General features: G+C 36.8%; 1 protein-coding gene across 2 annotated transcripts in view; it reads left to right on the forward strand.

Annotated features, from left to right (window-relative positions):
- The first annotated feature begins 1,017 nt into the window (after positions 1 to 1,017).
- The window catches only part of LOC140165601 (pleckstrin homology domain-containing family F member 2-like), a 28,994-nt gene continuing 11,239 nt past the window's right edge, over positions 1,018 to 18,772 (forward strand). For both annotated transcript variants that reach the window (XM_072188884.1, XM_072188885.1), the window contains exons 1-3: positions 1,018 to 1,069; positions 13,028 to 13,092; positions 18,492 to 18,629. In XM_072188884.1, coding sequence (XP_072044985.1) covers positions 1,054 to 1,069; positions 13,028 to 13,092; positions 18,492 to 18,629 — 219 coding nt within the window. In that variant the 5' untranslated portion in view covers positions 1,018 to 1,053. The remainder of the gene's footprint in view (positions 1,070 to 13,027; positions 13,093 to 18,491; positions 18,630 to 18,772) is intronic.

Consider the following 18,772-nt stretch of genomic DNA (forward strand, 5'->3'; position numbering starts at 1 on the left):
GTTAACTTATAATCATTAATTCTATCTGTAGGCCTAATATGCCTATATTTCAGCGAAGTGTTTACCATGCTCGAGTAGGCCCCTAGATAACGCCTACATTTCCTTGAGTGAAGACGTATTATCCCGGGGGGGTCACTCCCATTGTGGCCTGTACACCATCCGCGATAATCAACTTTTGAAAAGCACCCTAAACGAGGATTTAACCCTTGGCTAAAACGACACCCTAAACAGGGATTTCATTCCTAACATCAAATTTCATACCCTAAATTTAATTTCCGCGTATTTAGAAATTGCAATTTTGCTACCCTTTTTCCAATTTTTCATGTTTTTGACACCCTAAACGCGATACGCGCGTATCGTGCATACCTTTTTACGCGTTTTCATTATCGCGGATGGTGTACAGGCCACAATGGGAGTGACCCCCCGGGCGTATTATGTCCAATTGGGGGCAAAACGGAACCCATCCGTCTGTGGGGCAAAACACCCGGGGCAAAACGGAACCCTGTTCCGTTATGCCCCACACTAGGGGTTCCGTTTTGCCCCATACCCGATTTTTTAGGAATAGGTTGCATCACTTGCATGCATACTACATTGTAGCATATAGGCCATGCAGTACATACAGCTCAAAGCTAGTACCTTAGTGTTTTAATACAATATACACAATCATTTGGGAATCCGAAGTAAAATTTCCGCACATTAAACATCTAGGCCTACATAGGCCCTATCTTACGTCAGACAGGGTAATTTTTTGACTCGATCTTGCTCGGATGTCAGTAGATTGTTTCAGATCAAATTTTTGTTGTAAATCTGCGTGGCTATACTTGTGTTCCTCAATATAATTTGCATAGACTACAGTATTGCCAAGGCCTATTTTTCCCTATGGGTCCGTTTTGCCCCGGGGGTCCGTTATGCCCCACCTTCCCCTACTGCGAGAGCTCTGATCAAGAGCAGAGCAGCTACAAACGCCTCTGAAAAAAGCTCCGTAAAGAGGATCCATTTTAAATACCTTGTTGACGATCAAGAAGTACGACTAGAAACACTTAGTGCAAGAAAATGGTGGACCGACTCGGTAAGTTTTCGAGACTTCCTATTTGGTAATCAAAGTCAAAGTTAGGAGTATTGAAGACCGTTGAGTAGACATCCAGTTCTCTTAAATACACGTATTTTAAAATACGTATACATTCCCTTTTTAAATATATAGATCGGTCGTTGAGATCTGACATTGGCAAGTACTTTTGTGAAGACAGCTATAATAATCATCATGAAGACATGATAATCAAATTAATAAGTATTTCTTGGCCAAACTGGAACACTGCATGACTGTAAACGCTAGTGGCTCCGCGATAAACACACGCGAATATAGCGCGGTACAGAAGAAAGTATACACGCGCCTTACACTGCGTACGTGCGCGTATTCTAGTACACTACATCCAGGGGCGGCGGAATGATTTTGAAAGTGGGGGGGGGGGGCCAGTCGGGGCACATCGTCATCATCCCTATATCTTCGACTCATGTCAAAAATTGCCGTGATAGTACAGCGACTCCTCTCAATTTTCAACAGCTACGCATCGCGATTTTGTTCGAGACAGGCCGAGCGACTCAGGCTAAGCATACCATGACTATCATATGAGATACACACAGTCACAGAGTTTCTATATTCTACACATTATTACGAATTGTGCATGCTCTAGTACCCCATATGATGTTTCTATTACAAGAAAATCGATTTGTTTTCAGGTAAAATCAGGGTTTTGTTTCCAGTACACTCACTCGAAAAGCAGTACACTAATTAGTGGGGCCTTGCAGCTTGCTGTGGATATCTATCATATCTTTTACTGCATTTTTTATGTAAAGATTTTGAAATCCAATGTAAAAATTGTGATATATTTAATTTTGAGAATTACAATTTACAAGGTATATAAAGGAACACGTTTCGCCCATTCAGTTAAGTTCCAGGTGCAAGCCCTATAACACAATGCATATAGAAACTTTCTTTATCTGTGTCAATATAATAGAAAATTGATTTCAACGGAGTATTGAGCTGTATGGAAAAAATATTTATAATACAGGGTGTTGACACTGTGCAGGGTGATGTAAAAATCGAAATAATGGCATGACGAGGGGGGTGTCTGAGGGGATGTGCCCGGGATGTGCCCCCCCTGAGAAGTGAGAAACTTTTGCAAAATGAAGGCCCAATTGAAACCATTTGATGGACTTGGTACTTATTATTGTGTACAATTTGAGTTTGAAAAAGCCGAAAATTGGTGAAATCACTGAAATGAAGTTCTCACTAGTTATTATTTAAAACTGTATTATTACTGTAAACATTAAGTGTCGGGTGTCCAAAGCAGAAAAAAGGGTGAAAGCAGGGGGGTATCTGAGGGGGATGTGCCCCCCCCCTCAGAAGTGAGAAACTTTTGTAAACTGAAGGCCCAATTGAAGCCATTTGTTGGACCATTCTGACACTATTATTGTGTACAATTTTAGTTTGAAAATCTGAAAATGGGTTAAATGAAGGCCCAAATTGAAGCCATTCGTGGGTAAGTTTTCACTATTAGTATTAATATTGTATTTATAAATTATTGCTTTTAGTGTTGGGTGTCCAAAAGAGAAGCGAAAAGGGGAATTTGTTTATCGATAGGCTTACACACTGTGTATTAACACAGGGGAGTTGGAAAATTTTGCAAAATGAAGGACCAATTGATCCATTTCGTGCATCATTACATTTTTTTAAAGCATGTTAAGGGGGTCTAGAATAGAGATTTGATTACTTAAATGTTCACCCAGACATGTTACACACATCACATTATGGGTTGAAAGTGGGGGGCCAGGCCCCCCCTGGTCAAAAAAGTGGAGGGGCCACTGGCCCCCCTCCCAGTTCCGCCGCCCTGATGACATGGACACAGCCCAGCCAACGAATTAAGGATCTGAAGGGGCACGGCAACTTTTTTAGGGCAAGTTGATAATTGCCTTGGATTTTCACTGAAAAGGCAAGGCAGCACAGCAGTTTGTAATATTTCAAGAGGGCATCACGGCAACTGTTGAAAATTTGAGAAGGGCACCATGGCAATTTCTTAAAAGTGAAGAAAACACACACAAACAAGGTCTTAGCCAGCCATGCGTCCACCCGTCTTTAAGACGGGCTAATCTAATTTTAGACGGGTGGATTTAATGGATTTTACAGATGATTTTAAGTTTATATGAACTTGAGACTAATTCAGAGTGACTTCTTTCTTCATCTTCTCTCCTTTTTCGTTTCTTCTTTAACTTTGTTAGCAAAAAGCAGGGTTGGGTGTTAGGGTTAGTACACATAACACAGAAAATGCAGCTATTACATTTGCAATACATTAATGAGGCATATACAAATAGCTGCCTTATGTACATAGGCAAGGAAGAAGATTCCTAACGTCGGGCTCCCCGTGGGACCCCTAAACAACTTTCAATTTTGTTTAAATTTCATGGGGATTCTTTCATAGGGGGTTCTTTTTCACCAATGGAACATTTTTAGCTCAATTTGTAAGCAAATTGAGGCTATAGACATGATCTAGATTTCTCTGTTTTTTACTTTCTCTTGCTACATCGTTTTAGTAATGGAGCTGGTAATTTGAGGGGGCGATCTTTGCATGATTGTTCATGATTGTTACTTATTTAGCTAGAAAAATTCGGACCAGAAGTGTGATTTTTGGAGCATTTTGTATTTTTGTTATGAAAATTTGTACGGTATCAAATTACAGAGAATAGTCTCCTTTGCAGAGTGTTTGTGGTACTGATCATATTACAAACACTGTACAAACTCCTTGATCTGGCGATGCTGTTGCATTTTGTAAAAGAGATGTTGAATTTTATTGCTTCAATGATTGCTTTTCAGTGTTGCTTTGCCGTACATTCGGCAAGTCAATAGATAAAGCACCAATTGGGCTCGTGCTGTCTATAGGCCCTTACTTCTGTGCACGAGCCATGAGCAAGCAATGTCTCAAATCCTCCCAATATGTATATTCAGAACCATCCAAATTAGCCATAATAATATCCAAAATATCCAAAATAGCCCTAATAATATCCAAATTATCTGAAATATCCAAATATCAGAAATATCCAAATTATCATAATTAGCCATAATAATATCCAAAATATCTAAAATATCCAAATTATCCTAAATAGCCCTAATGATATCCAAATTATCTAAAATATCCAAATATCTAAATATCCTAATGACCCATAATAATATGAACTAGAGCGATAACCGCACCATAGCTGAACCATGTGGCTTCGGCAGTATATTGTGGTAGGCCTATACCACTGTCATAATTGCATTTAAATTTCAGCTCAATTGAAGCATTTTGAAAACTTGACATTTGACCCTTTATTGCCCCTTAATGACCTTAAATGAATTTTAAAACATTTTAAACATGTTTAGAATGTCATAGGGATCATTGCGTTTAAATTTCAGCTCAATCGGAGCATTTTGGAAAACTTGACCTTTGACCCCTTTATGACCCCTTAATGACCTTAAATGAATCTTAAAATGTTTTTAAAACGTTTAGAATGTCATAAGGATCATTGCATATAAATTTCAGCTCAATTGGAGCATTTCGATAAACTTGACCTTTGACCCCTTTATGACCTTAAATAAATTTTTAAATGTTTTAAACATGTTTAAAATGTCATAAGGATCATTGCATTTAAATTTAAGCTCAATCGGAGCATTTTCGGTTAAAATGACCTTTTTTGACCCCTGTGACCCCAGGATGACCTCTGACGTTTGGAAATATTTTTATTATATTCTTAATGTTTTCCTCTTTCATATGACACCACTCATGGGGTCATACCTTCGTGGCATTTAGAGATATGTCCATTTCAGACCAAATGGTTAGTCAGTAAGCTAGTAAGTAAGCTAGTAACATTCACTCATATAGGCTGATACCATTTCATGGTTCAGCAAAAATATCAGAAATATCCAAATTATCCTAATTAGCCATAATAATATCCAAAATATCTAAAATATCCAAATTATCCAAAATAGCCCTAATAATATCCAAATTATCTAAAATATCCAAATTATCCTAATGACCCATAATAATATGAACTAGAGCGATAACCGCACCATAGCTGAACCATGTGGCTTCGGCAGTATATTGTGGTAGGCCTATACCACTGTCACCCGGAGTCTGTAATGGACATAATCTCGAAATGCTACGAAGGTATGACCGCCCGAGTGGTGTTAATGAAAGAGGAAAAGTAAAGAATATACAATGAACTAGAGCAACTGTGCCTTTGCAAGGGCACGAGGTACCATAAGTTAGGCGGATGACTGTGACGATCTGATCAAGCAGCAATACTGTGCAGCTTTGCAAGGGTACGAGGTACCATATTAGTTAGGCGGATGACTGCGACGATCTGATCAAGCAGCAATACTGTGCAGGATAGTATTAATTTTAATAAGACTGTTTCATTAATTGCCGTTTTAATATACCTTGATCGTGAGAAGCTGGCATTTTGAAAACTTGACTTATGACCACTTTATTGCCCCTGAATGACCTGAAATGAATTAAAAATATTTTCAACATGTTTAGAATGTCATAAGGATCATTTGCGTTTAAATTTCAGCTCAATTGGAGCATTTTGGAAAACTTGACCTTTGACCCCTTTATGACCCCTTAATGACCTTAAATGAATTTTAAAATATTTTTAAATGTTTAGAATGTCATAAGGATCATTGCATTTAAATTTCAGCTCAATTGGAGCATTTTGAGAACCTTGACCTTTGACCCCTTTATGACCCCTTAATGACCTTAAATACATTTTTAAATGTTTTGAACATGTTTAGAATGTCACAAGGATCATTGCATTTAAATTTAAGCTCAATCGGAGCATTTTCAGTTAAAATGACCTTTTTTACCCCTGTGACCCCTGGATGACCTCCGACGTTTGGAAATATTTTTTATTATATTCTTTATGTTTTCCTCTTTCATATGACACCACTCATGGGGTCATACCTTCGTAACATTTAGAGATATGTCCATTTCAGACCAAATGGTTAGTTAGTAAGCTAGTAAGCTAGTAAGTAAGCTAGTAAGTAAGCTAGTAACATTCACACTTATAGGCTGATACCATTTCATGGTTCAGCAAAAATATCAGAAATATCCAAATTATCCTAATTAGCCATAATATTAATAATATCCAAAATATCTAAAATATCCAAATTATCCAAAATAGCCCTAATAATATCCAAATTATCTAAAATATCCAAATATCTAAAATATCCAAATTATTCTAATGACCCATAATAATATGAAAAATATCAGAAATATCCAAATTATCTAAAATATCCAAATATCTGAAATATGCAAATTATCCAAATTAGCCATAATAATATCAAAAATATCTAAAATATCCAAATTATCCAAAATAGCCCTAATAATATCCAAATATCTGAAATATCCAAATTATCCTAATGACCCATTATAATATGAAAAATATCAGAAATATCCAAATTATCCTAATTAGCCATAATAATATCCAAAATATCTAAAATATCCAAATTATCCTAAATAGCCCTAATAATATCCAAATTATCTAAAACTAGCGGGACACCCGCGCTACGCGCGGGTCCCCGCTAGGTGAGTAAATGGGAGCGTTCACTAAAGCGGGAGGAATTACTGAACAGGTAGAATCATTGAAAAGGTAAATTTCATTTATCTGAGTCTGACCCTCGTTAAGCCTAAGTTTCCATTTTAGCTTCTATCTTTCTTTTTAGTTTCTTCTACATGGGCCAATTTTGTTCCATTTTTTAAAAACATTTTGCTGCTAAGCTTGCAAATTTCCGTTACCATGTTTTTTATTTACTCAATCCCGTTCCCATTATTTTCTAAATCTGTCCTTTCTTACATTTCCCTGTTGACTTCATTTTTATTTGCTGCTTAGCTTGTGATTTCCCGTTTTCATGTTATTTATTTAGTTCTGTCCTCAGTTTAATAGCTTTTTTTATTTAAAGGGGGTAACCCTATTGGTTTTGGATATGGATTGTCTTTAAAATTACATAATAATATCAAATATCGCCTCCTTTATGCTGCTTTGTGAAAAAACGAGAGCATTTTCAGCGTAAATGTGAATAAATAGCCAAATTTGCAATCCAATACCTTGGTATCGTGAATTGCATTCTGGGCAGGCAATGACGAATGCTGACATGCTGTACAATGCCCGGCCCGTATTGAAAGGAAAATGTTTCGGTTTTTTTCGTACCGTATCAGAAAAAAAGGAAACGAAATATATTTCCCCTTGCAATATGTACATTTCAAATGAATATAAAAAAGTTTGGGTAAAATGGAGAGGAAAAAAAACCTTCCGAGACCGGGTTTTGAACCGGGTACCTCTCGGGTAAAAAACAAACGCGCTAGTCAATTGAGCTATTCAGCACACCACGCTTACTCTTGCCGTTTTAATAACTATATACGGCAAACCGTCTCCTCAGCAGTTAGTGTGGTTCGCTTTTTTCACAGAATGTGTATGACGCGAAACCAAAGTAGCTGTTGCGGTGACTGATATTTCGTTCATAATTCCCTCCCAGAATTCCAAAGTATTTACCATTGTTTACAAACTGGTATACCTGTAAAAACCGCTGTGATTCATGATTTCTCCGAAATACATCGACTTGGAGCGTCAAATTTCAGGATAGTAATGAGAAAAATAGTATCTATTATGTGATACCAAAACCTCATCAACAATGAAAAAATCGGGGATGATGCTGTCGATCGGGTTACGGACCTTTAAATCAATCTAATTTTATTAGATTTTATTATTCTTTCCTTCTTTAGCCTATTTTATTCCCGTTTTCATTTTCTTACTGTGACTAACTATAGGCTAACCCACATACTCGTAGGCCTACCTGTTTGTCCTCCTTTTGTTTTCTTTTTTGCTTTCAGTGGGCCTACCTCTTCATGTTGTTTGTACTTTTTAACACACATCTTTTCCCCGTATTTATTACGCCTACGGTCGGTCGTTCACCCGTATTATCATTCATTGCGCGACTCTCGTCGTTTACGCTGCGACATGCGTAGTGCTTGCGTTACCAGCGGCGCTATCGCTGCGCTGCTTGAGCGCTTGGCATTAGATACGCCCGCACGACGCGCGCACGGCTAGCTTGACAACTGACTCCCTTTTTGTTTACCCAGCATAGCAACGTACCACATTTTCACTGATTTTGAGGCCAATTCTTGACCGTTTTCAACCAAATAAAGTTTAAACACGTTCCCGTATATTCATCGATCTCCCGTATGAATTTGGCGACATTTGGATCGAAACTGACGGAGCCTTTATAGCATACATAGATAAATAGATACATAGATAGATAGATACATACAACATTCCCCTATTTATAGTAAGATATCCAAATTTTCCTAAATAGCCCTAATAATATCCAAATTATCTAAAATATCCAAATATCTAAATATCCTAATGACCCATAATAATATGAAAAATATCAGAAATATCCAAATTGTGACCTAATTAGCCATAATAATATCCAAAATATCTCAAATATCCAAAATAGTCTTAATAATATCCAAATTATCTCAAATATCCAAATATCTCAAATATCCAAATTATCCTAATGACCCATAATAATATGAAAAATATCAGAAATATCCAAATTATTCTAATTAGCCATAATAATATCCAAAATATCTAAAATATCTTAATTAGCCATAATATCTCAAATATCTGAAATATATAAATATCCATAATGTCCTTGATAATATCCAAATATCTTAAATATCTAAATAGCTTAAGGTAATACACTAGTTTAAAGTGTTGCGATTTGGTAGTTCACAGCATCTCGCGAATGGTAGTGAGCTTTGGCAAAAATTGCATTGCTCATTTCCTTGCGAGTGTGTAGAAGAATTCAAATATCACAGAAATACTTTTATAGGTCCTGTAGTTCTTGAGTTATGTTTTAAATAGGGCTGAAACAACAACACTTTTGTAAAATGTACATAACTAATTAACAACAATAAATTAAGCAAATTTTCAAAGTATATAATTTGTAGAATGAACTTTTGCAAAACATCAAAGTGTTATTTTTCAATAATATATTGATTTAGACAATACAAATCGATTTTTTGGCTGCTTCGACCAACAATACCGCGTCTACCCTTAATAGCTGAAGCTAATTGGATATTTGTCAGGATAATTTAGATAGTTACAATCCCGCACCTTAATGTAACTATGAGGGCTGTGTATGCACCCTTATTGCCAGATACTGTACTTCACCAACTTTCACAGTCAAAGGTCTGAGGTGTCACGTCGCGAAAAAGAACAACCGAAGATTATTCTGGAATATTTCCCTGCTGGTTGCTGTCGCTGTCGTCTCATCCAAGTCGTTCCAGTCTGTCGTCGTCCTATGGAAAAAACTGTACTTGTGAACATCCTTCTTGATCAACATCCTTCTTGATCAGCGTTCCAAAATCATGAAAATAACCGGTCAATACAATAACAACACAATAACATAGATCTTGACAACTGAGACAAAAATACCAACAGGGATCATAAGCACGACCCAATTTACCTGTGTGCAATGAGCCAGGTCTATTACGGCTTTATTACTGTTATTACTGTCTTATAAAAGTTTATATCCTGATCCTCACATGTGTTTACAAGAGCTTGTGAGTAAAAATGGAGTATAAGACATTTTAATTTATTTTTTCAGGTCATACTCATGTCATGATTTCATGGAATCGCCCTTTTCAAAAGTCTAACTTTAAATAATTTTTTTAACAATTTTTCAAAGCTATTTTAGTAATTCTAATGTACTGCAGATAAAATTAATTCATGTTCGGACATGACATTGTTTGAATCAAACATGCAGCCAAATTTGTCAAATACATGGGTATCAATTGCTTTGAAATTCTAAACACATGTTCCACTTTGTTTTCAGTACAAAAGAAATAATTGGCTATTCCAGTTGAAATCCATACACCCCATATGGAAGACATGACTTTAATCTCACATAGAGGCTGTGTAGATTTAAAATGGAGCCACCCATTCAGGTAATCCCATTTGAAATTCCCACTCCCTGTGGAAGATTAAGGTAGAGCCTGAAGTTTTCCGTTTTACGGAAAACAGAAATTTTAATGGAATTCGAAGTACATGTTTGTAGAAAACGGAAAATGGCATTTTGCAACAATAGGCAGTGTCTTTAGCTAGCCACCCGTCTACCCATCATTTTAGACAGGGAGTTTGCTCCTGGGATGGGCAAAATTAATGCCTTTGACAGATGCTACATATAGGTGTTGAGAAAGGCTATTAACTTTTTTAGTAGACCAGGTTAGCAAAAGAATGTAATAGCAGCAAATATTTGAACTCTTTGAACCCCTGAATGGGCTATAGAAGTCAGGTACATGTTTTAAAGGTCAAATTAGGACAGGCAATTTTATTCAAATGACGGGCAACCCTCAATTTCTAAGAGCCTGACTACATGTAGCACTGGCTTCTGTGCTTTACTCTGATACCTGTATGATGATTTTCCAACTGTAGGATATTACACTCGCTACGCTTGGTGCTGGCTCCACTCGCTATTCGAGAGGCGTCACGGTTTGTGGAACGGGGCTAGTTCTAACCCTGACAACAGGCAAAACTACAGCTTATTCGGATCTAATTTCCAATGTACAACAAAATGCAAAAACCAAGTAATTAAATATTTTACTGAAATTTACTTCAAATCGATCATTACTTGCTAAAATTAGGGTAGAGTCCGAAGTTTTCCGTTTTACGGAAAACGGAAGAAAATCACGGAATCGGAGGTACAACACGGAAAATGACATTTTGTATGATGTGACAAAAATTGTTAAAAGATAAGAGAAATAAATGTTAAAAACAATCATGAGTTGTGTATGTCAATTTTAAATGATAAAAATACTGTTTAATAATACCGAAATAAAGGTATATTACCAAGACATGAACCCCCTATATCCCTCCAAACATCTTAATAGTCGGCCTATTTTCGTGAGAATATTCCAATCAGAGCATATTGATCGCGATATTGAACACTTTATTATGACATTAATATCATTGTTTATACATTTTAAGCTTTATTCATGACACGGATTTACAAATTTTACAACACAGATTACAACACAGAAAATGGATTTTAGAAAACGCTAAACTTCAGACTCTACTTTAGGGGTCATATATTTGCAGTTTCATCTGAGACGAATATACCTAAATATTCGTCTCAGGTTTCATGACTTTTTTTCTTTGGCTATGCCATTTTGGATTAATAGCGTTTCTAGATAGCTAGAAACATGTTTATGTTTTTTCAGTGTTTTTAATATGATAACAAATTGGATTTCCCTAGAGTGGGTAAATTTTTATGGTTATTTTTAGAAAACAGAAAACAACACATTACAAAATGGAGAACATTGGACTCTGGATTTTAAGATCTTGTCTTTCAGGGGGGTGTATGGATTTCAACAGGAATAGCCCAATTAATTACATCTGCCATAACATCCAAATTACTTTAATAATATGCATGCATGGTTATCTGTGCTTCCAATAACCAGGGTTGCCAAAATTTGTCAGCCCAAATCGCAGCTCAAATAATCAAAAAAGTAGCCCAATTTTTCTCTTAACCATTGGTTTCTATGCGACAGATAACTACCGGAAGTCGCGGGAGCCAATGTTGAAAAGTCACCCATTTTTTACTTGGAAATGTTCAAAAGTTTTGGGGAAAATCTTCAAAAGTCTCCCCATTGGGCCACCAAATCGTGGGTTTGGCAACCCTTCCACCTGCTGGGTGGGGCTTAATGTGTTTGTTGTTGAATTGCTGACAGGCAGGAGATAGCCATTTGCTAATCATCAACTGCATGAGTACTACCTACTGATTGGTTACAAGAAGACTATTAATGATTGATTGAGCCAATCAGTAATATGTTAAGACCAGCAGTAGGGCCAAAGAGGATTGAGCTATCATCATCAGTCAACTCATTGTCATCATCACCAACCCAATGCAAGCTGACATCAATCTGTCCTATTCCATCTCTACATCTTGCAAAGTATGTTTTCCTGAGTCTTGAATTTTTTGTAGGAATCTACTCTGAATTGAACCAGCTTTGTACCATACTTGAAGATCAACACCCTAGGATGATGATGACCTCCTTCTGATGTTTAGATATCAATGACCTTGGACCAGCCTAGGATGATGATGACCTCCTTCTGATAGTTTGGATATCAGTGACCTTTGACCAGCATAGGATGATGATGACCTCCTTCTGATGGTTTGGATATCAGTGACCTTTGACCAGCCTTGGATCATGATGACCTCCTTCTGATAGTTTGGATATCAGTGACCTTTGACCAGCCTAGGATGATGATAACCTCCTTCTGATGGTTTGGATATCAATGACCTTTGACCAACACCACTCCACTGGTTGTCAGAGTCAAGATTCATCAACTCAAATTTCTCGGCCATATACATACGCATCTTGAAGACGACAAGCATGTGAAAGAAATGCCCTAATATATTCCACCACATGGAAAGATGAAACTGGGACGGCCATGCACACTGAACTTACAGTACATGTATGTCCAGCATCTCCTGGGAGATACTGAAGGGATGCTGAAGCCAAACAAAATTGTTTCGCTTGCCCAAGATCGCAATAGTTGGAGAAAGCTTGTAGATGATGATGATGACCTTTGACCAGCCTAGGATGATCATTCACACATTTTGAGAACAGTACATCAGGGGTTGAATTTTGAAAATGACAGGCGTGCTACAAATTGCACTTCTGGAAATGTTAAGGCGGACTGTCAAGTGTGCTATTAAATTGCACTTAGTAAGAAGTTACAGAATTGAGGGGTGCTGTAGCCTGTAAATCGCACTTGGACAGGCGATTTAAGGTGTGCAATGGTGTGCTATCACACTCGCGCACCTGAAAATTCAATCCCTGAGTACATGTACATTATGTATATCCATTATTGTCCACCATAATGTATAAAATTTACCGGATCAATTTGTTGACTTTATTGTTCTTTTCAGTGAACAGTGAAGCTAATAATAGGCGGATAGGCCAAGTAGAGGCTTGCTTTGGTGCATCAGGCCAGGTATGTATGGTATTCAACCTAATGGGCTATTCCAGTTGAAATCTGTACACCCCTATGGAAGGTATGACCTAATTCTCCCACACAGGGGTGTAGGTTTCAAATAAAATCGCCCATTGAGGTACCCTGATTTCAAAATTGTACATTTCCCTGTGTGAAGAAAGGCCATGCCTTCCATAGGGTGGGTGTATGAATTGCAAATGGAATAATTAGTGCTTCGTCATTGTAAAGGTTGAAATTAGCAGAGTCTGGACTGGGCTTCTAATGTATGGATATTGTATGAACCGGTAGCTACATTTACTTGTGACCAACCAAGAGTTACAACACTAGACCATATTCTGGCATGCAAATATGATAAGGATAATGAACTGAGTGCAATGCATTCGTCAAGATAATCGACGCTTGCGTGGAGTTATTGCATTTAGCTCATGAGCCGATAGGCTCAAGAGCTAAATGCAATAACTCCATGGCAAGTGCAATTATCTTGACGAATGCATTTGCAATACATTATCCGTCATACACTTTGAGTGTAGGCCTATTAAAACAATAGGCAATATTAATTGCTGCATTCATTATATTAGTTTTAATATTAGGGAAATATCTTACATTTTAAAAACACCGTCAGGACATTGACCAGCTACGTAGCATTTAACTGGTAAAGAAAATCAATCCCTGTATAAGTTTGCTATCAATGGTATCGATTATGCCATACGTCATACTTTAGTAACTTATTCACGCATGGTTTGTAACCAATTGACTTTATGTTGTGATCATTTAGAGCACTGAACCAGTTCAACGATCGATTTAGATGTCCGACTAGTACTACGGTGAATATCAATTGGACTTTATAGCTCTATAATTTGAACTTTAAATCTACTTATATTAAAACACACGACATTGGGATTTAACAATTTGTTCAGTATTATCATAGGCCTTCAAACACATGTGTTTGAAGGCCTATGGTATTATAAAGCATGATCATGATATTATGCGCTAGTGTGTGTTTCGGGCCCGGCTATGTTATTTTAGATATAGGCCTACACGTATTTCATTTGTAAAATGCTGAATATTTTGCAATGGTGTCATCTTGTATAATTATGATCCACCTGTTTTTGGCCCTTTTTAATTAATAGAAGCTCGATTATTCTCATTTGATGTTTGATTTATTTGAGGTCAGACTGCCCTACCCCAACCCTAAACCCTAACCCTACTCCGTAAACGAGGACTGGACTCAAGTCTAGCGAGTTGCACCCTATTCGGTAATTGTACCCTATTATAGAACACCGTTTGTAACTATACCATTTTAACACCACAGAATGTATATTCGTATTTTTTTTGATGGTATATATATCGAACAGACAATTGTATAGTTGTGTGACCTCTGTGTCGAAAGCGTCACCTAACTCTACTATATGGTTATGTGAAAGTAGTATTTCTAGTATTTGGCGTGCACGTATTATCTAGAATCTATTGTTTAGCGTGCAGGTTTTAGATAATGCATTGTTTAGCGTGCAGGTTTATATAATTTGGGCTGTGAAGGGTAGTTCGCGAAAATAATGCACGGGAGAAGAATACATAACGATGAATAGAAACGGGCACTAGAAGTGTATGAGTTATTGAGACTTTCTGACAGGAGTCAGTAAAAGCTTAAAAGTATCTCCCGGTCATGTTATGAGGCTAACTGGGAGGTATTTCATGGTAAGCGGTGGGCAAATAGAGCCTAGAGCAGGGATTCTCAAACTGTGGGTGGAAGCTCTTGAAGGTCGCAGGCTCTCCCAAAAGGGGTTGCCGTACTTGCCAGAAAAGGAATAAATACATCTCTGTGCATTAAATTGAAGTCCATTTTGAGCACATTTTCACCCTTCGCGCTCATTTGTCCCAGTCAAGTTGTGGGAGCCGGTTAGATGACTTAAAAAATTGTGCCCCCTTTTTTCCTGGTACATAAATGCCAGTTTAACAGCATTTCGACAAGATTGGTGATTGGTCATGGTAGCTTGATGTGCTGTATAGTTTTGTGTCATGTTATATGAATATTTATGAATATTTAAAATGAGCTTATTTGCATATTTTGCCTACATTTTCATTAATCCACTCTGCAGCTTAAACGCAATAACTGATCAACTTTAAACTTGATTTGGTGATTGGATATGGTGGCCTGGTGTGCTATATAGTTTTGTGTTATGTTATTTGCATAAATGAATAAAAATGAGCTTATTTGCATATTTTGCCTATATTTTCATTCATCCACTCTGCAGCTTAAACGCAATAACCGATCAACGTGATTGGATATGGTGGCCTGATAAGTTCTATAGTTTTGTGTAATGTTATTTGCATGAGCTCATTTGTATATTTTGCCTACATTTTGGCTATATTTTCATTCATCCACTCTGCCACAGCCTGCTGATTTTACTTGCTTCTCTAATTAGTGCTCCTATAATTACACCAATTTAGTGCATTTTAAGCTTGAAATTCAGAAACAATTATATTGTTTAAGTGTAAGTTTATAATCTTATCATCAAGTTGCAATGGCTGTGACGTCTTGTATTTGTGACATGATATAGTCCATGGAGGCTAAAGGTGGCATATTTGAAATTGAGATAGGCAAAAATATGGAGTAAAATAAACAGTAAAATACATAAGAAATAGATATCACAAAACTTCAGAACTTTAGAACCATGTATGCTAGACCTTTGATGTTTTCAGTATAGCCTATTGTTAAGGTAATAGTAACACAATTTAAACTAGAGCAACTGTGCCCTTTGCAAGGGCACGAGGTAAGTTAGGCGGACGATTGTGACGATCTGATATACTGTGCTGGGTGCTGGATAGTATTAATTTTAATAAGACTTTCATTAATTGCCGTTTTAATATACCTTAATTGTGGAAAGCTGACATTTTAAAAACTTGACCTTTGACCTCTGAATTTTGAAATATTTAAAACATGTAAAGAATGTCATAAGGACCATTGCATTTAAATTTCAGCTCAATTGAAGCATTTTGAAAACTTGACCTTTGACCCCTTTATTGCCCCTTAATGACCTTAAATGAATTTTAAAATATCTTAAACATGTTTAGAATGTCATAAGGATCATTGCATTCAAATTTTATGACCCCTTTATATGACCCCTTAATGACCTTAAATGAATTTTAAAATATTTTTAAAATGTCATAAGGATCATTGCATTTAAATTTCCCTTCAATTGGAGCATTAAAAGACGGGGTATTCGATTTGCATTTTGACATGCATGGGTAAACCTTTAATGACAATGAAATTAGACCTCTCAGATGCGTTTAAATTCCTGCAGTCACAAACAGTCGCGCTTTATAATCGATTAACCTGCCGGCCTGTTCAGACGGCGTAATTCTTGGCACTCCGTTAGCTCCGCCGCGTGATACGATTCCCTATGTCACTTTTAAAATTACACAAATTTCCAAACAACGGTTCCTATGCTCACGATGATTAAACTTTTGATATCAACTTTGGTATCAACCTTCGAAGGAAAGTGTATAGACAATTATTATAAATGTTTTTGCCATGAACTCATCAGACTCTGATTAAATGGGGATGGAACTAGTGGCGACTTTTTAATTTGGCTGTGTTTATTATCTAAAATACAACCTGAAACAGTTTGTATTATAATGGTAGATGGTGTTAAGGGGGTACTACACCCCTGCCCAATTTTTTGCCTATTTTTGCATTTTTCTCAAAAAATATAGTGCATTGGGGACAAGTAAGATATGTATATTATAGGGGCAAGGACTACAACTACTGCACTGTACATTTTATTTCAGCACAGACAACAGTTGTGGGGTTACAGTCAAAAATGAGGGAAACGAATATTTGATCAATAAATCAATAACTACTTGCTTTGAGTTGCTGAATTTTCAGTACAGTAGTTGTAGTCCTTGCCTCTATAATATGCATGTCTTTACTTGTCACCAATGTGCTATAATTTTTGAGAAAATGCAAAAATAAGCACAAAATTGGCCAGGGGTGTAGTACCCCCTTAAAGCCCTCCTGAAAATAGTTAAACCCATGAAAATCCAGGTGTCACTAAAAAATTTTGATGCCTAAGCAGAAACAGAAGATCGTAAACAGCAGAGGAAGGTTTTCCAACAAGGCTTCCTTCACATAGTTAATATACTGCAACTAGGATAACATTTAAACTGTATGCTAAACCACAAATTGCCAAATAGCCTAATTTTTAAACAAATCCTCATGCCAACACTGAAAACAAACCACAAAAATGTACAGTTATCCTAGCTGGATACAATGGAACGCTCATCTGCATAAGGATGAAAGTAAACAAGATACCAACTGCACTGGGGATATACCAATGAATAATCTCTGTTTTAAGTTGGTTTTGCTACTCTAGGAATTTGAATCATAATTTTGGCCTAGCCAGTTCTTACTACCCATCTGAAGTGTTAATGACTTAATAAAATTATGTGTTAATGTGCAATTAACACCATATGCTGATATGCACTGTACATGCAACACCAATGCAATCACTGATCATAATATAAAGGATGCATTTTATCAGGCCAATTCCACTCATTATTATACATCGCTCATATTACGGGAGTGCTCACAACATTATGGATTTATATAGAATGTGTAATGTAGTTGGGTGCAGCAGATATATTATTTAGGCCTATGCAGCTATGCACAATGTTCAACTGTATTAGGATATTATTATTGGTGCACATTGTAACAAAAATAATCCAATATAATTTTCACTTTGTATGAGTTTAATTAAGAAATAAATAAGGCTGTATCCTTTACACCCAAATAATGTGTCCATGTAATGCTCTGCATAGTATGTACATGCTTTACTGCATTCAAGATGCAACCAGGGCACATTATTTCAAAATATAGGATGCTCACATGATGTGTTTGAACCAATCACAGTACTTTACTCTTCTTCATAATCAACTACTTCATAATCACTGATGCCACTGCTGGTGCTGATGGAAGGAATTTCCTGGCTTTAAATGCTGGAAAATTGACACAAAAACTCAGCACATCTAAAAAAAATAGGTCCGTTTCAATTCAGACCGACATGAAAATTGTTTTAGGCGAAATTAGCGTCTACAGACGTAACATATGTTCACATTTACTTGTACGTCATCAGTGGTCATTCAATGGGTTATTCCCGTTGAAATCCAGTAATCCACACACCCCTATATGGAACATGACCTTAATCTTCCATGCTGCGAGTGTAGATTTCATATGGAGTCATTCATTCAGGTAACCCCATTTTTGAAATTTACACCCCCTGTGTGGGAGATTAAGGTTATGTCTTCCACAGGGGGTGTTTGGATTACAACGGGAATAGCCCATTTGAGGGAGTGGGCTATATCATTAACAGTTTTTATCTTTGTTGTTTTGTGTACTGCAGCCTCTATCTCAACCAGGCCGTGTCCTTGTAGGGGAAGGTGTATTAACCAAGTTATGTAGGAAGAAACCCAAACCTCGTCAGTTCTTTCTCTTTAATGATGTGTTAGTGTATGGCAATATAGTTATTAACAAAAAGAAGGTAAGATTCCAACCAGGCCTCTAAGAACTATTTTGATTGGTTACAATGAAGGCTATCATGTATTGAACCAATCAGAGTTATTAACAAAAAAAAGGTAAGATTCCAACCAGGCCTCTAAGAACTATTTTGATTGGTTACAATGA

The sequence above is a fragment of the Amphiura filiformis genome, chromosome 12, assembly GCF_039555335.1.
Source record: "Amphiura filiformis chromosome 12, Afil_fr2py, whole genome shotgun sequence".
In the NCBI taxonomy this organism is placed as follows: Eukaryota; Metazoa; Echinodermata; class Ophiuroidea; order Amphilepidida; family Amphiuridae; genus Amphiura; species Amphiura filiformis.